Consider the following 23106-nt stretch of genomic DNA (forward strand, 5'->3'; position numbering starts at 1 on the left):
ATTTTGATTCTCTACTGTTCATAGCTTGTAAAAACGTTTCTGGATCATTTCCAATTCCAATATCAGATTCTAATAAATACACAACATAGTCTTTGTAAATCTTTGGTTTGATAGGTCTAGTAGATCTTCTTAAGACTTCACCAACAGGCTCTTGGGGAGCAGCAGCTGGTTCAGCAGGTTGTTCAACAGTTGCAGGCAACTCTTGAACATTTTGATCTACTGGATTATCATTACCAACTTGTGGATCTTCAGTGATTGGTAATGGTTGTTCAACATTCGTTTGAACTACAGGAGTGTTAACCATTATCAATCTTGCTTTTGAAGTGGAAGGTTCTGAAGGATCTTTCTCAGGACCTAAGTCCTTTGATTGATCACTCCCACTGATCAAGGCATTCTCAAGAAATTTTGCATTCCTTGATTCCACAATTCTTGTGCTATGAGATGGACAATAAAACTTGTAACCTTTAGACTTTTCAGCGTACCCTATAAAGAATCCGCTTATGGTCCTTGGGTCCAATTTCTTCTCTTGTGGATTATATATTCTGACTTCAGATGGACATCCCCAAATGCGTACATGATTCAAACTTGGTTTCCAACCTTTCCATAATTCAAAAGGAGTTTTTGAGACTGCCTTTGTTGGAACTCGGTTTAATATGTACACGGATGTCTTTAATGCTTCAGTCCACAAGGATTTAGGAAGGTTAGAGTTGCTACTAAGCATACTCCGCACCATGTCCATTAATATGAGGCATTAAGGTGCATAGTACTTGATGACATGATGTTTAGTGAGTTTTTAGAATTTTTATTAAATTAAAATAAGTGAGATTTGATATTGAATTGTACTAATAATGATATTGCACTAGACACCACATGTGCTCTTAAGCAGTTTTCTAACCATGTTTAATATTTTCCAAAAGAGCATTGCTATTGAGCACGGTACCTAACACTTTCTATAGGTGCGCTTTACGATTTATTAGTAATATTTCTTAAAAATTATTTTCTTAGAGAAATACTAAAAAATACAAGTGGTGTCTAGTACCCTCTTATGTGTTAATATGGTCATTAGTCTAACTAATTATTGGGTCCTGTATAGTTTAATGTAATAACTTTTAAGGAGTATCGCTAGCCAATCGCAAAGCAACATGTCTAGAGGCGCTAGACACCTACCCAATAACAATGCTTATTTTTTTAAATTATATGAGACTCAATATTTAATTACTCCAACATCTATATAACATAGAAAAAATACCAAACACCAATAATTTCTCTTAACATTTCTCTTTCCAAAATTATTACAATATCTACTAACAACAATAATATACCATGTTACAATGTACACCTTATATACATATAAAAAAAATTCTAAATGCCAAAAATAATTTTTTTTTACATGTTTCCAAAAATATGTATAAATTATATATTTTTTTAGTTCTTGTCAAAATCTAGTTTTATGAATATAATTTTTTTCTTTCTTTTGCTTAAATTTCTTTTTCACATAGGTTAAACTCTTTTCATTTTATTTTCTTTTGAACCTTATTTATAAAGTTCTTGATCTCAAAAACTTATTTATATGTATTATTGTATTTTATTTTATTTTTGGCTTAATTTTTTAATATTTATATGTATTTCTTTAGATATATAATTAATATTGAATACATATTTGAGAGAGAATAAAATTGTGTACAATTTTAAAGAGTTTATTTTTATTTTGATTTTTGATATCTAGTTATGACCATATATTTTAGTCTATTCTAAAGTGTGAGATATTGCTGTCATATTATATGGGGGATTTTGTGATATTTACTTGTGATCATAAAGTAAAGATTTTGCTATAAAGTTTGAAAAGGGACCTAATAATATATATTTGCACAAATATGTATATTAATCTTAATTTAGTATATCTGCAAAATGAACAGTTAATTAATGAGACTTAAAAAAGAATATTTCACTGTATTACAATTGTCATGTTTCTAAATTTGGATTTTTTATGAGTTATATTTGATGGAATTTCTATATATATATATATTTATCTATTTGATAACAAGAAACTTTAATCACAAATAACAAAAATTCAATTAGAGGTGAATCATACATTTATAAATCCACCAAACGAAAAACTAGCAAGTTAAGACAACAAATTAAATGCATCACCAAAACCATAAGTGTCCTATTTGTATCATAGTGTAATTAAATATTAGATTTTACATATTTTAAATTTTTAAAAATTATTACAAAAAATTATTTACAAGACGTTTATCATCTCGTAATAGTATTAAGTACTTTTAGTACCTAATACAGTAGAACTTCTATTTAAAAATACTCTATTCAAGAATAACCTCTAATTTGTTATAAAAAAATTAAGTTCCCATTTGGGCCAGTTATAAATAAGAATAACCTCTAAACTGTAATTAGTTATACATTTTCTAATTGAGTCCCGTATTAACAAAGTATACCTCTATATAAGAATAATTACATCTTAATAAAATATATACATATGTTTCGTAAATTTATTTACATAAAATTAATAATTTTATTCCAAATTGTAACATATGTATTACCATTATATTTACTTTAAAATAGTTCTATTATAATATAGTATTAATAATTATTTATTGTTATTATTGTTACATTGATATTTTATAGTATTTTAATTTTTTTTTCTAGTATAACTCTATTTAGTTATAACCTCTCAGTTAGAATATAATTTATTTGGTCCCAAGTCTATTCTTGAATAGAAGTTCTACTGTAATATTAAATAATTATTTAAGTACTATAATTCCATCCAATTTGGAGGCAACCCAACATCTTAGCCCTTAACACACTCATTGTTTAAATTTAAAGGCTAAAGCTTTGTCATAAACTTCATTTGCTAAGCTTCGAGGAAGCCACTATTAATCATATCACTTATTCCAAAATTAATGCTGATTAACTAAATATTTAAATATTGTGTCTATTAGTCATTTTTTTTAATTAAGTATTTAGTTGCATTTTGACATTATAGTGAGTTATTTGATGCACATTTTCAAAGTTGTTCAATCCTAAAGTAGTAGGTGATCTATAAGCTATATTTGTTTATTCGTACATGTGGAAACATGGTTTTGGATTTTTTAATGCTTTTGAAAATTTGTGCTCTTTCGAAAAGACTTATATTAACCAATCACTAATGATGAATTAATGATGTGCAGCTTGTGATTTGGTTATCTTCTCTTGCATTTTTTTTATTTGGCTAATGAAGAAATTATCTAATGATAATTAAGTACAAAATAAATTAATGGTAGACTATAATAAGGTCATCCATCTTTTTCCACATTTAATTTTCTCTTAGCTAAAAAAGTTTAAAATGTGTTTGGAAAGCCATTTTATAATTTAGATTTGAATGAAATTTGAGTTAATTATGTAATTTTATGTGTTTTCTAACCATGTAATTAGACACATTAACTATGCAATTGAAGTTAATTTAAAGAATCTCAATTATTACTCACCAATCTTGTGTAATTACGGAATATTATCATTTTAGATAATTATTTATTATATATAATATTATTTACTTTTTATGTAATTAATATATCATTAGTAAATATGAAAATAAAATTTCATATATGTTAATGATAATATATATCCACACATACCTAATTTAAAATAGTACCATACAAAAAACTGTGTAATAGTACCCTAAGTGCCTAACAAATAAACATTTTGTCAAAAATTAAAAAAAATGTTAAATAAACTAACATTGAACAAAGTTAAGCATTTTTTTATGACTAAATTCAAACGCAAAGTAAATAATAATAGAAATATATAGTTTAATTTTCAATTCAAAATTTCTATCAAGTAGCTTTGAAATTTGGTATATATAGTTGCTAAGTTGGATGCAAAAATTTCATTTCTATGTATTCATTAGTCTCTTTGGCTAAATGTTGACTTCTTTTATAATATTAAAATTATGCATGGAGGAATTCTTATACTACCATAAATTAATTAAGAAATGTTAATGAGTATTCATGGTACATATTGTTACAGAGATAATTTAATGTCGAGTCTCGTTTATTTTGCTTTTATTAACGATTATAAAAAACTGTTAACTATTTAAAGAACATTACCTCATGACAAGTAAGCCAGGTATTATGTTAATTAGATTGATTATAATTAGGAGAATTTTCTTTAATATTCTTTCAATGAAATAGTAATTAATGATTACCTAATAATTAAGATAGATAGAAGTGTGAAAGTCACAAAATTTACATGTATGATTCATTTCACATGTGAGAATAGAATAGCTTAGAGATTAGGTAACCTCAAGTTTTTATATTACATATATTTATATATTATATATATAAGTAAATAAACCTTGCTTGAAGAGAAAGAAAGTCTTGCATTAAAATTTAAACATAATAACAAGTCACGTTATGTTATTTCTTATTTCTAATTTTTTATTAAATATATCACAAATCATAAAATACTATTTTGACAAAATAATTTTCTCTACCATGTAAATAATTATTATGAACATTTTTAAATACTATTTTTTTATTCTAGAGGAATGCTAGAAATATTTTCTTTTACATTTTTTTTTAGTCTAATGAGATTTAATATTAGTAGAAATAAACTAGAATTTCATCAATATGTCAATTGTCAAAACATAAAAACCATCAATAATATGAGATTTTTTTTTTCATTTTTAAATAAATAACATAATTTTCCCAATTCATGTACAACAAGCATTTTATTCCTAGTATAAAATATGAGATGAATGAATATGAATCAAAACAAGAACAAAATTAATTCATAAAAATTAAAAGAGTTCCAATGGGAATGAAACAAAATAAATGAAATTATAGGGACCTAAATGCAATTAAAGAAAAAAGAAAAGTAATTAGGTGTGGGACCCAATGGCCGCGTCATAAAGTGAAAGAAAAAAATGCATAAAATGGTCGCCGCGTAGGGTTGGAACGTGGAATAACCCATTTGTTAGGAATAATGAGTTGAATTACCAAATATGCCCCTACCTTTTTGAAGAAAATTACATAAAGTTGGTGTCTTTTTTGGACTTTTTGAGATAGCTGACCGGGGCAGGAACATCTCCCAATATTGACTTGGAAGAGTAACTTTCTATTCTAGACAGCTGACCTTATCAACGGTCCGAGTCTCATTCTTTACACTTCCACATTTTTAATCATAATAATTAATTAAATGATTTAATATAAGAATAGTCACACATTTAAATGTGGCAATTAATTTATTATGGCCACTATATTTTGACTATTCTATTTTCCACTCTCACTATTTATTTATTTTTAAATTGATGTGTTGCTAGTAGCTATTTTCTTTTGGGTAAGAGAATACTTGATATGTTTTAAATTAAAAAATATATATTTTTATTATAAAATAATCTTTATAGTACGTTATAATTATAATATTATTTGTGAAAATTTTTAAATAATTTATTGTGTCGAAAATAAATTTAAAGCTTTTCAAACACGAGCGGCAAATTAGAACTAGAAATGATTTTTACTCTTCTTAATAACAATCAGAGTTTAATATTCATCCTAAGTGAGTGTATAAGCAATTAATTTATGAATACCTACCAACATGAACTAGAAAAAGGGCTCATCATGAATTAATTTGGGCTAAAAAAACAATTTTTGGAGTTTTTTTTCATAACAGGATATTTTTAAAAATTATTTAAAATATATATATATATTTTTTTTTTATTTGAGCCCTTAATAGGAGTAGGTCTTAAGTGCGGGCCTTAGCTTACGGCCGGGACTAGGTACACCCAGGGCCGGCCCTGGGCATAGGCGGGCTAGGCCTGTGCCTAGGGCCCACCTAGTCCAGGGGCCCAAAAAAAAAAAATTTGCTTTTTTAAAATTACACAATTTTTTGCTGATTTTAAAAAATACCATTTTTTTTCTAAATAAGGGCCCAAAAAATATTTTTACCCTATAGCCCACTACATTTCAGGGCCGGCCCTGGGTACACCATAGAAAAATGAGAAAGTGAAATAACAATATCTTTTAATAATGATCCTAATTCATTAGAAGAAGATGAATGCATTGATCAAGTATAAGAAACCAATTCAACACTTTTATATAAAAAGAACTATTTTTGCTTGAATGAATGACTATGAGACTCCCACATATGCCTCAACATTTACTTAAATAATTGAATAATATCCTCTTGTAAGAGCCTAAACTAGCTAGCATTATGTACCATCAATTCTCCTACTTCAACTTGAATGATTATAAATTTCCCTATAATAACAATAAAATCAACTATGAATCCTTATAATAAAAGTAATATTCACCATAAAAATATTAATTAAAATTTAAAATAAAAAAACTTATTGATTTAAAGTGACTCTTAATATAGTACAAAGGTTACGAGGTTGACACCTTCATAGCAAACAATTTATATTATATAATTTATATATTTTTTATATATATAAATATATGTTTTGTTGTTGTTGTAGCTAATAATTAGCAAGAATTTTTTTTTTTGTTTGAACAAAGCAATTAGCTTTTTAATGAGGATGGGAATAAAATGGCATTAGATTAAATAAACTCTCATAAACTTGTATTTGTATTATATTAATGAAATTGTATTTTTCCTTTAAGAAATTGAAATTTGTATATGAAATTAGAATATGTATATATATATATATTTCTATAGTCTTCCTCGTACGTACATAAAGTTTTAATTTTATGTGATAACAAATGATTATTTATTTATATATTTATTTTAAGTTGTGAGATAATACCTGTACCAGTTGATTACATATCTATTGGAAGAAGAATTGGATTCACAAGTAAATGGGTTTGTGGAATATTTCAATCCATCCAATATTAATTAGTGCCCATTTTTTCGTATAAATATTACTAATATTCAAATCCTAGAAAGAAAAATAAAAATAAAAACCATTGAACAAGAACCATTAATTATAATATTTTATTATGGTATATATATTGACTTGGGATTGAGAAATAAATAACAATAAAAAAGATTCGATTCAGAATATGTTGGTGTTCATTATTTGGTGCATCAAAACAAAATATGATATCAATTACATCACATGAATACAAAATACAAATGTAAAAACAATGAAAATAAATAAGAAATCATAACACAAGTTGTGAAAAATATCACCAATTTGCTGATATTGATATTGACATGAAATATTTGAATCCTCCCACTTGTTTGTATTATTCTTCTTTTGTATTATGTTCATACTTACTCTAATCCCCTATATAGATGAGTATTGTTACAAGACATTTATAGTGATTAATACTACGATGAAGTGTCACTCTATAATTAGTTAGTGATTTTTTATAATATTTATTAAAATAAAATAAGTGAAACTCAATATTGAATTGCACCAATAAAAATATTACACTTTATATATAAGAGTGTTAAACACCATAAATACCCTTTAACATTTCTCTTATTACATATATATTACTACCTTCAATTTTTTAAGTTCAGTAATCAAATATATTAAAATTTCAAATCATCAAATCATAATTTCAAAGACTTTTTTCAATGTAAAATTTAAAGAACTTTTTACATAAATTACCAAAAATGTGAGAAAAAAGTTACATAAATACGTTAATATATATTATACACGGAGAAATTTGATACTTTAACAAGAATCATGAGGTTCCATCTCAAAATTAATTAATGATGAGTGGAGTAATCCATGTTCTTATATATGCTTCAATACTTTTACATTTAATCCATGTGGGGCAATGTTCTCCAATAAGTTTTAACAATACAAAAAAAATCTTATTAAAATTTTACCATCATAACATATATACTAATCATCAAGTTATTATATTGAATTGTCTCTAAAAAATAATCTAATATACACATATATTACATATATTTGTCATTATATAAAAAATAAAAATAAAAATAAAAATAAATTGTAAAAATTAATAACTTTATAATATATATTGCAGTTTGAATTGTAATTATTAAATTTAAAATTACAAACTGCACTGCACTGCGCGGTTTGATAAAAATACAAACCATAACTGCACCGGAAAAGATTTTAAACTGCATTTTTATGCAGCACGGTGCGGTGCGGTGCAGGCAGATTGTACGATATGGGCGGGTTGATGAAGACCCCTACTAATATCGATATGTGTGGCATTATTTCTTAAACTCCCAACTTACATTTAGTTAGTTACTTAGTCTTTAATTAACTTAACTATAAAAAATGACAGCTTATATATTGATTCATTTGGTCTATATAAAAAGAACTACTCATTTCATTTCACGAGGGGAATAGAAAGAGAATAACAAAGAAGAATGAAAGAGAGACACAACACACTAGAGAGAGAAGCTAGAGTGAGAAATAAGAGAGATATTTGAAAGAGAGAGAGCTGAAATTGGGAAATCGTATTGAGCCACATTGTCGATTATGTTGGCTCAAGTTAGTTAATGAGTGTTGAGGGATTACACTGAATAATTTATTGTGATTATTTCCTTGTAGTTCCTGAGATTGATATCTATAATTTTCATTATCAATAAAGACTGGTTGCAATATTTCTAAACTGGAGTATGACTAAGTTCATATTGAACTTAGGATCGTAACTAGTATAATTCTTATATGTTGTTGTGTCTGGAAATTATTTAGATAGTGTTATTTTTTTGGTTGATTATGTGCTTGGTTTTTTATTTTTGATTTAATATTTGTTTATTTAAGTGTGATTTTAAAATTGAAATCATTAATTTCTATGTATTACAACTAAATTTCCTATATGACACATAACATTCACCATATTTATATAAGTATTATATAAGTTAACCATATTCAACTAAATTTATATAAGTATTATGTAATAAGTTTTTGTGTATATTCCACACACAAAAAAATTGTGATAGTTTCTTTCATAAATAAGTGGTTTTTTTTTTTTTTTGGTAGCCTTTGGTTTTCTGAAAAACAAATGATCAAATATTTGATTGACTGAAATGTTAAGCTGTTGGCAACATGGCATGGCCTTCTGGCTTTTAGCCATTGATTAGCAGAGATTTATCATAGGGCCCATTAATAAGTAGACCCACTCAACATAGCCCATTTTCACTACTCAATCTGGGCCAAATTGGGCCTCTAAAGTTGGTCCGTATTCATTAAGGGTGGACATCCGATCCAATCTAACCTTTTTTTCTTCATTCGATCCACTCCAATTAGTAATTAGATTTGAAAAATCATCATCCGATCCAATCCAATTAGACCTAAAAATCTAATCCAATCCAATCCAATCTAATTAATAATTAGATTAGATCGGTTTTTTAATTGGATATCCAATTACACACATCAATTTCAATATTAGCTTAAAAATATAAAGAAAAATGCGTAAAAAACTAAGTATTCTTTTATTTAAGTTTTTTTTTGGTAAATACTTTTTATTTAAGTTTAATACTTCATAAACATACTATTCTTACAAGTGTATTGTAGCTAAAAGTTTTAAATAATTAAAATAACAACATTTCTAAGTAATAAAATAGAACAAAACATTATGAAAATAAATACACTAAACAATCAAATGTTACAAATTCCACATGCAAAAAAAATCTAATAACCGATTGAATCGGTTTTTAATTGGATTTTGAGATTGACATCCAATAACCGATTCAATCCAATTAAAATTCAACTTTTAGCATCTAATCCAATCCAATTGTAATTAGATTAGATTGGATCGGTTCGGTTTAATTGGATTGGATTGGATAATGCCCACCCCTAGTATTCATTATAAAGCCTAACCAATGTTCTTTCCAGTTTCAACGGTAAATAACGATCAGTTGAAGTCATCATCATTATCCTGCACACCCGCGCAATCTAGCACTACTGCATTGACACTGCTAACTTACACCAATCTTCTTCTTCTTCTTCCTCCAGTAACAAACTCCAACCTCACTTGCATTGCAAACACTGCCTTATCCATTAACTATGGAGTCTTACCTCTTAGACACCTGTTCATGGAGATATTCTTTAACGTCCACCACCTATTCGACAAAATTCCGCAATGACAGTTCTCACATTCCAATCCCACAAATTCGATGCCTTCATGTATTATCGAAACGCAGCTCCTCTTCTTCAAGGGAAATGCATAAGAATTCCGATAAGGACCTGTCTCGGATTTTGCGAACTGATGCAGCTATTAAAAACATTGAGAGAAAAGCAAATTCCAAGAAGTATAACAAATTGTGGCCTAAAGCTGTTTTGGAGGCACTTGACGAGGCTATTAGTAACAATTTTTGGGAGACTGCCCTAAAGGTTGGAACTTTTTTCTCTATTAACCATTTATTTACTTTTCTTGAGCTCTTTACTGAACAAAATCCAAAACCCAGTTGCGTAATTGGTTCTGTTTTATAAATTTAAGTATGCAAAGCAGCTTTTTGAAACTACCCTTTTGATATTTTTACTTAGTTATCCAAAATTTGATGCTAAAAATGCTTACTTTGAGTATTATGAACGATTTAAGTGTGAAAAGATTGAGCCTTTGGTTATAAAGTGCCCTGCTTTGCTGCTGAGCTTGAGAAAATGCATGAACAAAAACAAAACAAAAGGCAAAACTAGTAAGCAAGGGAACTTTATGAAACTACCCTTTTGTTACTTTTTCTTAGTTGTCTAAAATTTGATGCCAATAATGCTTTATGAACGATTTATGTGTGAAAAGATTGAGCTTTGGTTATAAAATGCCCTGCTTTGCTGCTAAGCTTGAGAAAATGCATTAACAAAAACAAAACAAAAGGAAAAACTAGTACGAAGAATCCATGTTTTTCAGTCATTTCTTTTGAGACACATCAAAACAATTTATTGGGTTTTGTAGATTTTTGGACTTAAGTGTGAAAAGATTGAACCTTGATTATAAAATGCCCTGTTTTTCTGCTGAGCTTGAGAAAATGCATTAACAAAAGCAAACACAAAAGGGCAAACTAAATAAGAAGAAAACATGATTTTCGGTGATAATATCCTTTGAGACACATAAGAACAATCAATTGGGTTTTGTAGATTTTTGGACTACTACGTATGCAACACTGGTATGAGCCGAGATGTCAAACATACACGAAACTCTTGGTGATGCTTGGCAGGTGTAAGCAACCTCAGCAAGCCAGCTTGTTGTTCGAGATCATGTCCTCTGATGGGCTGCAGCCTACTCTTGCTGTCTACACCGCCCTTGTTGGTGCGTATGGCCAAAGTGGTCTCCTGGACGAGGCATTTTCTGCTGTGGCTGATATGAAATCAGTCTCTGATTGTGTACCAGATGTATATACATATACTATTCTTATCAACTGCTGCATTAAGCACCACCGTCTTGATCTGATTCAACGTGTTCTTGATGAAATGTCGTATTTTGGGATCGAATGTAGTACTGTCACATACAATACTCTTATTCATGGATATGGTAAGGTTGAGATGTTTGAACAGATGGAGAGCACATTGACTGATATGATTGAAAGTGGGAACACCCTTCCGGATGTTTTCACATTGAATTCTATTCTTGGGGCTTATGGAAACTATGGCCAGATTAGTAAGATGGAGAAATGGTACGATGAGTTTCAGCTTATGGGGATTAGACCAGATGTTAAGACCTTCAACATCTTGATAAAATCATATGGGAAAGCGGGCATGTACGATAAGATGAGCTCGGTTATTGAGTACATGGACAAAAGGTTTTTCTCTCCCAATGTTGTTACCTTCAACATAGTTATCGATGTATTTGGAAAAGCCGGTGATGTTTCGATGATGGATGATTACTTTAAGCAAATGAAACATAGAGGACTGAAGCCTAACTCTATCACATACTGCTCTCTTGTGAATGCTTATAGTAAAGCCGGGCTTATAGAGAAAGTTGATTCTATTTTTATGCAAGTTGCAAACTCTGATGCTACACTGGACACACCCTTTTTCAACTGTGTTATCAATGCCTATGGTCAAGTTGGCGATGTCAATATGATACATGAATTGCTTTTGGCTATGAAGGAGAGGAATTGTTACCCTGACAATATCACTTATGCCACTGTGATCCAAATCTACAAGGCTCAAGGCATGAATGATGCTGCTCAAGCTATGGAGAGTAAGATGATTAACCCGAAGGAGCATTCAGATAACTTGAAAGGACTCATATGTTAAACCGATTCTAATCACTAATTTACTAGCCATTTGCCACAATGGGCCATGCATACAGGGCCAATGCATTTTAAATGAGCTGGACTTGGTGCCATATTACAAAGGCTCAAAAGAAACTATAAAAGGATGGCTTGACTTCTGAGTTTGGGCTTCATGGAAACTATTATTCTGTTACTTCCTGTGAAGTCTTAAAGTGAATGAGTTCAATTTGGTTTGGTTATTGGACTCCAACTCTGTGACCATGGAATAGATTTTCAAGTCAAACATGGGTATTGGTTCACTAAGTGACAAGCTCAGCCCACACCAACTATGCAACCAATGATGCAGATGGCAATATAGTTGGAAGTCCCTATCTGAGGATGGTTTGCTAAGATCTTTTACCCTTTAAAGCTTTCTTTATTCTGTTTCAATTTACTGACAAAAGTTAATTAACTATGAACTTTGTCCAAAAGTATGTTTTCAGTCATAGCTCAAATTATGTTTCTCCTATTTCGAGAGTTAGACACATGATGGGGGTTGGCCCCGAAAGACTAAAGCAAGAATCTTCTAATTGATCCATCAAAAACTAACACATATAAAAGAAGCTCGATCTTAGAAAAATGAGCATACACTCTGTAATGTTCTATACTGAATTGTAGTATATTACATTCTTTAGTTATTTTTTACACTTAACTCCTTTATCTAAATAGTTATTTACTTTTTTTTTTTTCACAAATTTGAGATGCTAGTTGAATATCACTGTTACATACTAACTAGTATATACAGTCACAGGTATACACAGTGGTCATCACGTTAGTATTTAACAGTGATATTTATTTAACTGACGTCTTAAATTTGTAAAGAAATGTGCACTGATATGCCAAAAAATAAAACAGGAACGAATTTACTGATTAATAATTTGCAACTAAACAATAAAAAGTTAAAGTATATAAAAATTAAACATTCAATTGTACATGTAATGTTCTTACAAAAACAAACTCTGCACCTCATTATTAACAGTCTCAATCATGGACAATTAATTATTATTGAATTGGAAATTAAGAGTACACACTCACAATATTCAATTATATTAACCTCTTGAGTCAATCAATGTTCAATCGATCAATGGATAGATCGATTAATTGATTAATTGATGTAGTGCACTCATGTATTTTATGATTACAAGTTGGATCTAATGTCTCATATTCACTACGAAACTCAAAATTGAACATATTAACCCCTTTGTAGACTCCATCATCCATGTTGCGAATGAGGACTTTTCCATCGTACAAAATATCACGTTGAGTATAAGAGAATGGAACATCACACATTCCTTGAGTGGCCACAAGAGTGACTTTTACTTTAGTCTTACCAGGAACTTTAGCTGTGTAAATAGCCTCAGCTAAAGTTTCTGTTGTTGTTGTTTCCTCCCAATGATGCTTATAACTATAGTCAACACTAAACTCAATCCCCGTTTCAGCAATGAATGGAATAAAATCAACATCCAAGGTTGTTTTACTACCTAATTTGAGTGAATGGCTGGATCCAAAATTACTAGAGCTTGTTTTTTGGTAGGAAAATTTAAGGCTTACTTCATTCTCTTCATTCTCATAGTTATCGGCCGATGCATAGCCCTTTTGAACAACATTGAGGTTGTAGACTTTGGCTTCGTCTTTGTGGAATTCGACGCGGCTTATGCTCTTTGAGATGATGTTTTCCACCACTTCTAGCTTCACTTCATTTGTAATGGTTGGTGCATGAGCGTTAAGGCAATCGAAAAAGACATCACTCGAAACACTCTGACAAAAGTTTGAGTTCTTCAAAGCACGTAGCGCTATGATGTTGTCAGCAAGTTTGACAGGCCAAAATAGCGTATCCTTATCCTGTCCTGTGCTGTCACGTGATTCTGATAAGATCCATGAAGTCAGAGAAGTCATCCAGTACATTCCACTTGAAATGTTCTTTATGCGAACATAACCATCACCAGAAGTAGAGATCTCATTACTTATCCTCACATCTCCAATGTCTTTGGGAATGTTGTATTGTAGAGTCTGATGATCCATGATCTTACTAGAACATAGATAATTATGATTATCTTTCCCCGGAACCTTGAAGGCAACATGTATTGTTTTGGGAAACAAAACAAGTGATTCCCAATCCAAGATTTTGAACACATTGTATTTGAAGGTGCTAATCTCTCCTAAGCACAAGCCATAATCCTCAGCAGGGTAGTATTCATTAGGAGGAGAAATACATACATATAAGCCAATTGAGGGGTGAAGAAATTGAAAGTATTCTTCTTCTTCTTCTTGTTTGATTGGCTTGAACATAGTACTTGTGGGCCCATCTTCTTCCATAGGCTCTAGAGCTGTAGCCTCAATTGACATATCAGACTCATCTACACTCAAGTATTTGTTGTTGTGACAACACTTGATGTGCACCAATTCACCATTTTTCTCTGCTGTCACTACCTCGAATTTTATGTATCGACTTGTAATATCATCTCCTAGAAAATTCAGAAAAGTATCGGGCACACCCTTTTTCTTACTCTCTTCTTTACTCACTCTTTTCAAGTATTTGCCTAAGTCTTTAGATTTGATAACCACAAACCTTGGCAATATAGAAGAAGACATTATTGTTATTAACTTGATACATACAGAAAAGAGTTTATCTTTATATATAGACACAGAATTATATGCATATTAATAAAGTTATTTACAACTCATCATGTAATAACAAAGTGTACTAAAGTTTAACTACTACTAATTATTATTTTATTATAAGCAATTTATTTATTCACTTGCACAAAAGAAAGAGAAGACTTTATATTATTATTTATTTAAGTAGATTTAAAAGAAAATGCATGAGTTGACAATGCCATTTTAATTACATTATTATTTTATAATATAATATAATATATATAGGGATATGATTTTGTTCTGTGATGTACTTTCACGGAATGTATTCCGTAGTACATTAGATGGGTCTCAAGGTACATTAAATGAGTGTCAGGGTACGATTCTACTTTTTAACTTTAATTACCCCTAGATCAATCTCAGCCGTCAAATCAAATAACTCCCTCATCTGACGGCTGTCGTACATCACAAATTACAATCCGTGAAAGTACAATAACAGGACAAAATCATATCCCTATAAATTTCTTTTAGAGGATTTTTAGAGTGAGCGAGACGATATAGGTGTGGTTTAGAAATTCTAGAGTTGAGAATGGGGAAGAAAAATACTGCTAAGTTGAAGAATAAGAGCTCTTAAAGAACCAAAGAATAAACATTTCATTTTATTATCATTCATTTTACGATAAAATTAAATAGAGTATGACAGAAGAATTATATTTATTGTAAAAGTTATATTTCGAAAAGTACTATTATTAAGCAATATAACATAAGGGGTATAATTTTATAGTGTAAAATATTTCAGTATAAAATTATTAATTATGTATATATATGGCTAATTAGCAATTTTTCTTTCCGAACTTTGACATATACCAAATCATTCCTTCTGAACTTTTTTGGCCGTTAAAAATTCCCCCTAAACTATTGAGATTGTTAGATTTAAAGACTTTTGTCTAATTTCATTCAATTTTACTGTTTTAGTGATTGTTTATGTACTAAACCATGCTCTCCAGACTTTGATATCTACCAAATCATGCCCCTCAAACTTTGATATGTACTAAATCATGTCGCCTAAACTTTCATTCATGTTAGAATTTTTTTACTAAAATTAGATAAAAGTCTTTAAATCTAACAATCTTAATAGTTCAGGGAGAATTTTTAACGGTAAAAAAAGTGAGCATGATTTAGTACATGTCAAAGTTCCGTGAAAAAAATTACTAATTAGCCTATATATATTTATAAAATAGCAAGTATTGTTACTGTTAATTTGACCCAAAAATAAACATACATATAATAAAAAGGAGTGGGGAAGACATGCACTTATTTATAATGTAAGTCTTTATATATATTATTGCTTATTCAGAATTAGTCTACTTAATTAATTATAATATATATAAATAATTTGTGTCTATACTTGCTGTCTAATGACTTTTGTGTTGTGTACATTAAAATAGCAAGTTGCTGTCTTCCTCGATGTTGCGGATAAAATTTTGAAAGAGAATTGTTAAAATATATTGTTAGTGCCTAACATGTTTCTCGGTATCATATAAATATAATTAAGTAACGAGTTTTATAAAATAAATTTTAAAAATATCGTTAATCAATTATAGAGCGTTACAGATAAAAAGTGTATTAGATACCACTAATACCTAATAACAAACTCATTTTAAAACTATTGTATTAAAACATAACTTGCAATAATTGATTACTTAAGAATTGGAGAGTTATTGAGTACCATTCATTAGTTCATTTATAATTGGTTAATTTTTATTGATCTCATGTGAATACATGCAAAAAACTAAGATGCTCCTCGCTAATAATATATTTAATTACTCCAATTATAGTGGTGAGATATATAGAAAAAAAAAAGAAGTTATAGGTATTAAGTAAAACCTTTTAAAAACTACTTGAGGCTAGCTCAAGTGGCCATAAGAGAATAAGAGAGTGCGTGTGTGTTGGAGGTCCTGAGTTCGAGTCCTAAATTATGTATTGTGTAATATATAAACGCTTAAATAAAAAAAATAAAAAAAAAGAAGGTAAGACCTTTAAAAGATATTAATAAATTGTAAAACTATTACGTTATACTAAAGAAACAAATAATTACTTCTGGGTTGGCAACAGTAGGTCACACTCTCATCTATACTCCTTAGCAAATTTTATAAGTGCCTTCCATACAAATCTCATTTCCCTATAATGCATAAAGATCTTTAGGGACCCCTAAAAAAGACTCCAAGGTATAAATAAAAAAGTTTTTGGCGATTAAACTCTCTCAACTATCATTTCACACGTATTTAATCTTCAAAGTTTAAATTTAAGTGGTAAAACCCTCTAAACTACTGAGCTGGTAGTAAATTTAAGGTGTCATCCGATTAAGTACTGCCACCACAGACTGCTTATGTGTACATTCTTTTACACGTACCACATTTATATTAGTACATGTTGCTTTATTTTTATTCACTACGCAAGTATATGTAATCTATTGCAATTTTAAAGTCACATAGGTGAGGTCAATTCACATGGAATTGTTATTGAGTATCACTAAATTAGATTTATGTTTCTATTTAGTAAAATCAATGAAAAAATAAATAATTAAATAGCTAAAAAATTGAAAAGTAAGAAAATAACAATAAAAAGTGTAATTATAGATGAATGTTTAGGAATATGAATCCTGTTAGTTCAATTTCCCAATTGTTAATGTTGATTATTAATTCTCTCCCTTTTGGTGACAGATTATCAAATTAACCATATTCTCAGATCATTAAGGTCCTAAATCATAAATTATCTACTTGCATCTCTGAAGTAAATTAACATATAACTTGCATTAATTCAAAATCTAAAAATCACATAAGCTATGTAAATACTCTCGTTTTACATCAAAACTTATGTTTCTCCTATTAGAGGCACAGAACTGAACCCCACGACTCAGAAAACTCCAACCACAATCCCCCTATTTCACACTATCTCTCTCCCAATTTCTCTCTTTCTTGTGTGTAGCTCTTGAGTAAACACAACTGCCACTCCAGTGGTTCACGTAAGAAAATAAACTCCGGCATAGAAAGAATCACAGGATCACCTCAAGAAAATGTCATTGAAGAAAGCTTGAGAGAGAGAGAGAGAGAGAGAGAGAGAGAGAGAGAGAGAGAGAGAAGGGACAAGTACAGTGAGGAGGGTTTGAAGGGACAAGTTCCACCACCAGGTGTCAGAGGGTTTTTGAGTGGAAAAGAAGGTGGTTCGAAGATAAAGAGAGAGATGGAAGGGACAAGTACAGTGAGGAGGGTTTGAAGGGACAAGTTCCACCTCTAGATGTCGGAGGGTTTTCGAGTGGACAAGAAGGTGGTTCGACAATGTTTTGGTTCAATACTCAGAGTCTCAAAGATATATTCTAAGAGTTTCTTGGTTTTTCTGATTTTGGTGGAATGAAAGATATGGGTGGGTCTATGGCTGGTGGTGGTGGTGGACCTGCTTACTCAAGGAGTATGTTTTTGGTATGGGGGATATGGTACATTTTTGTCTCTCTCGCCCTTGCTACTCTTGGCTCGACATCGATGAGCCACCTCTGGTGGCAATTGGCCAAAATGAATGCCAACACAGACTTCTCCTTCAACAAACATTTTGCTAATTTTCTCTTTGGTATCTATGAGGATAATGGTGATGTTGATTTTGATTGTGTATTTAGATTTATAATTTTGGGTTTTAGGTTAAGGTGGTGGTGGCTGTTGTAATTTGTATTGGTGATTTGTTTTTTGTGATTTTAGGTTAGTTCTAGAGTGGTGATGGTTCTGGCGGTGGCTTCGGTGGTAGTAACTGTGGTGGCATTGATGATGGAGAAGAAGAAGAATGAAGATAGGTTAGGGTGGAGAGAATTATAGTTTCATGGAAAAAAGAAAAAGAAAGAAAAGAAAAGAAAAATAAAATAAAATATTTTTTTTATATCATTTTTAAATTATTTTTCATACTATTAGTATTATATGGATTACTAAAAATTTGCCACGTATATATTTGTGTACATGTGGATAATCTATTGTGGTACTTTAACAGAAATTTTTGAACGGAAGTGTAAAGAACAAAACGGAATGGAAATTTAATAGGTTTTGCCGTTAAAAATTAAGTTTTTGTAGTTAAGTGTTAAAAAACATAAAATTTGAATAGTTTTGCCGCCAATATTCTTAAATATAAAGTGAATCATTGAAAGTTTCTTTACATGAATTTAGTTATATAAAGAGTAATTTGCGGCAAAACCCCCTCAACTATCAATTTACTTGCAAAAAACCATCCAACCTCATATTTTGGTGGGAAAACCCTCCAAAGTACTATTCTGTTTACATTTTTAAGGTGTCGTCTATCTAACCTCGTTAAGTCCTAATTTTGCCCACGTGGCAATGACAGGTCACTAAAAAATTATCCTACGTGGCAATATTTTACAAAATAAAAATAAAAAATTTAAGGGTAATTTGCGGCAAAACTCCCCCAACTATCAATTTACTTGCAAAAAACCATCCAACCTTAAAGTTTTTTGGATGGTTTTTTGTAAGTAAATTGATAGTTAGGGGGGTTTTGCCGCAAATTACTTTTAAAGTTTTTATTTTATTTTGTAAAATATGGCCACATAGGATTATTTTTTAGTGACATGTCATTCCCACGTGGGCAAAATTAGGACTTAACGAGGCTGGACAAACGACACCTTAAAAATGTAAACGGAACAGTACTTTGGAGGGTTTTCCCACCAAAATATAAGGTTGGATGTTTTTTGCAAGTAAATTGATAATTGGGACGGTTTTGCCGCAAATTACTCTTATATAAATTATCTAATTTATTTTGAGTGTCACCCCTGAATTTAGAACATCTGATCCTATGTAATATAAACACTATAAATTACTCACACATGAGTAATGTGAGACAAACAAACCCATTTTATTATTACTATTATTATTATAAAATTACACCAAACATAATATTTATTAAATTACCAAAATATTATTATTAAATTAAGGCTTGGTAGCTACTAGGGAGTATTTATTTTAGCCTTTGAGTTTCATGGAAAAGTGTAGAGAGAGTAAACTTTGTGGGGCATCTAAAAGTCTCAACTACAAATGGTTTAACTTTCCCCTTTAATATTCATATTGGGACTTACCGAAAACTAACACTTTTCCACTTTTAAATTTGAACCAAACAATTAGGAGGTGTTTGGTTTGATGCAATGTAATGGTAATAGTAATGGTAATGTAATGGAATAAGAATGGTAATAGGAATGAACATTATAATCAGAATTATTGTGCTTAGTTTGGTATAAAAATGTAATGAAATAAAATATGAATTGACTAAAATAACCTTATTGCTTTTATTATAAAATTATAAAATATATAAAAAAAAGGTAATATAGACTAGGGGTGTTTGCGGTGCGGGTGGTGCGGTTTTTGACTATTTTTTCAAACCAACCCGCACATGCGGTTTTTCAAATTTCTCAAACCGCACCCGCACCGCGAAATTAAAAACCCGCAAAAACCGCACCGCAAAAAATAGTGCGGTGCGGTGCGGTTTTTGTGGTTTATGCGGTTTGGACTATCACTAAATAATTAAACTATGACAAATACAACAAACTTTGAGCAAAACTTGTCAAAATACCATAAGACTTGAAAATAAATATGAAAAAAAAATTAAGTGTCAACAATACAATAATAAGTAGACTTTAATTAAGCTTTTTTTTTTTTTTTTGTAAAAATAGTAGATTTTAAGTTGAATATTCACATATTGGACCTAAATAAATATAAAAATTGGTATTTTCATAATATGCGATGCGGTGCGGTTTGAACCGCATATTAACAATTCAAAACCGCAAATCGCACCGCACTGCGCGGTTTAGGAAAAATTCAAACCGCGACCGCACCGCAAAGAATTTCAAACCACATTTTTTTTTTGCGGTGTAGTGCGGTGCGGGCGGTTTGAGCGGTTTGATGAATACTCCTAATATAGACTTTGACTTTTTTTTACTATATGTTATTAAAATATTATTTTTTTTCTTTGTAATAGAGTGCAATTATAATGGGAATTACATTAGTTTTAGTATGTAATCATCGTTATAATACTCAATGTAATAAGCATTACATTATAATGAATTACAAAAGTTAAAAAAGAAAAACAAATAATATAATGAACCTATTCATTACCATTAGGATTACACTAAACCAAACATGCATCACCCAACACTATAAACACCACAAATAGACCATTTGGGTTATTCTATTGTACACAAAAGTCAATAGATCAACAAGTATGAACGCAATTAATTGTTATTTATTTATATATGAAATCAAGGAGACTAAATTTGGATTAAATAAAGACTTAATTACACTAAATCACTACAACCTTTAAAAGTCTACTTAAATAAGTATTAATAGTAAAAGTCTTCTATGCCTCTTGGGAATCTGTGTATAATTTATAGATCTTATATATAATAAGTTGTTAAACTTTAATTAAATATACTATCGATGATGATGATCAATACATGCCTACTACGTCCATAATATTACCAATGACACATAATTTTGTGTCTCTCTATAAATACATACTTTCTTACTACTTATATACATCAACTTATTATTATTACTAATTGATTCATCCAATTGGCAATTACTACTAAATTGGAGTAATAACAATAATGTCGGTTATACTTCCAAGGTTTGTGGTTATCAAATCTGTTGTTAATAACAAATACTTGAAAAGAATAAGTAAAGAAGAGAGCAGTAAAAAGGGTGTACATGATACGTTCTTGAATTTTCTAGCAGACGACATTTCAAGTCGTTACATAAAATTCGAAATCGAGACAGCCCAGAAAGATGGTCAGTTTGTGCACATAAAGTGTTGCCACAACAACAAATACTTGAGCATACAAGAATACAAGGATCCCTACCATGGGGCCATTAAGCATTATTACATTGAAGCCACTGCTGTAGAGCCTATTGAAGATGCTGCTGACCTCACAACAACTACCATGTTCATGCCACTCAAGGCATATGATGGAGATGGAGTTAGAGAGTACTTTAAATTTTTGCACCATGCAACAGGGTTTTATGCTTATCACTCGAATGAAGATTTGGGGCAACTTAACACCAAGGATGGATTGGAGGCAGTGTTAGGCACCACTGATGATTCTAGCGATCGCTTCAGAGTTGTGGATTGGGAATCACTTGTCATATTTCCCAAAACCCCTTTGGCATTCAAGCTACCAGGGAAGGATAACAAATATCTGAGTGTGGTAGATTCAACAAAAGTACCTCATTATCTACAGTTCGTCCCCAACCAAGACACTGGCAATAAGACCATAGCAAATGAGATCTCATGCTATGAAGATGGTTGTATCCGCATAAAGAACAAATCCACCGGAATGTTCTGGATGGTTGATTCAGGAAAAGATTGGGTTACAGCAGACTATTCTGAAGACACTGACGTTAAAGAATACACTGTTTTCTGGCCCATCAAACTCTCGAAAAACACCATCGCACTTCGTGATTGGAAGAGGTACTCATTCTGCCAGAGCTATTCAAGTGAAGACATTAAGGAATGTCTTAACTCCAGTGCGCTTACCATTACAGATAAGGTGAAGTTGGAAGTTGTAGAGAACATCATCTCCAAAAGTATATATGAAATTAGATACCACAAAGACGAGGGCAAACTCTACAATCTCAATGTTGTCCAAAAGGGTTATGCATCCGCCGATAACTATGAGGATGTTGAAGAACACAATGAGATAAGTCTCAAGTTTTCGTACAAGAAAACAACCTCTAGTAATTTTGGATCCACCCATTCTCTCAAATTAGGTGGCAAAGCAACTTTGAAAGTTGATTGGATTCCATTCATTGTTGAAAATGGGATTGAGTTTACTACTGATTATACATATGAATATCAATGGGGAGAAACCACCACAAGTGAAACTTTAATAGAGGCTACTTACACTGCTAAAGTGCCTAAAATGAAGAGAGTTAAAGTAACTCTTGTGGCCACTGAGGGAATGTGTGAAGTTCCCTTTTCTTATACTCGGCGCGACATTCACTACAATGGGGATGCCGTCGTCCATAAATTGGACGACGGGATCTACAAGGGTGTTAGTCTATTCAACTTCGATTTTCGAAGTGAATACGAGGATCTGCCTCCGAAACAAAATCATAAAATAGAAATGGTGTCGCAACATCAATCAACTAAACGATCCCCACATCCTTTGATTGATGGCCATGAGTCAATAATTCAAGGTAATTAAGAATGATTACCGTGGTGTGCTCATTCCAATTCAATAATTAATAATAAAGCTCGTGATGAGACTATTAATTATAATTAATTAGTTTCATGCATGCATGAGCTCTTAGTTTTCAA

The 23106-nt window shown here is 30.5% G+C and overlaps 3 protein-coding genes across 3 annotated transcripts; 2 read left to right on the forward strand and 1 right to left on the reverse strand.

The window, feature by feature from the left end:
* Window positions 1-9760: 9760 nt before the first annotated feature.
* On the forward strand, window positions 9761-12786 carry LOC115708790 (pentatricopeptide repeat-containing protein At3g53170). Its single transcript, XM_030636800.2, has 2 exons — window positions 9761-10276; window positions 11015-12786. Exons 1-2 carry the CDS (start codon window positions 9950-9952, stop codon window positions 12134-12136), a joined length of 1449 nt encoding a protein of 482 aa, XP_030492660.2. The 5' UTR covers window positions 9761-9949; the 3' UTR covers window positions 12137-12786.
* A 429-nt stretch (window positions 12787-13215) lies between these two features.
* On the reverse strand, window positions 13216-14745 carry LOC115709506 (uncharacterized). The gene has a single exon (XM_030637622.2). It carries the CDS (start codon window positions 14743-14745, stop codon window positions 13216-13218), a length of 1530 nt encoding a protein of 509 aa, XP_030493482.2.
* A 6652-nt stretch (window positions 14746-21397) lies between these two features.
* On the forward strand, window positions 21398-22993 carry LOC115709507 (uncharacterized). Its single transcript, XM_030637623.2, has one exon. It carries the CDS (start codon window positions 21398-21400, stop codon window positions 22991-22993), a length of 1596 nt encoding a protein of 531 aa, XP_030493483.2.
* Window positions 22994-23106: the final 113 nt, after the last annotated feature.

This window comes from Cannabis sativa, chromosome 3 (genome assembly GCF_029168945.1).
Source record: "Cannabis sativa cultivar Pink pepper isolate KNU-18-1 chromosome 3, ASM2916894v1, whole genome shotgun sequence".
NCBI lineage: Eukaryota > Viridiplantae > Streptophyta > Magnoliopsida > Rosales > Cannabaceae > Cannabis > Cannabis sativa.

Coding starts and splice junctions, on each gene's coding strand:
- LOC115709507 (XM_030637623.2), top strand. CDS start 21,398: ATGTCGGTTATACTTCCAAGGTTTGTGGTTATCAAATCTGTTGTTAAT.
- LOC115709506 (XM_030637622.2), bottom strand. CDS start 14,745: ATGTCTTCTTCTATATTGCCAAGGTTTGTGGTTATCAAATCTAAAGAC.
- LOC115708790 (XM_030636800.2), top strand. CDS start 9,950: ATGGAGTCTTACCTCTTAGACACCTGTTCATGGAGATATTCTTTAACG. Junction 10,277..11,014: donor TTTGGGAGACTGCCCTAAAG/GTTGGAACTTTT, acceptor TGGGTTTTGTAG/ATTTTTGGACTACTACGTAT.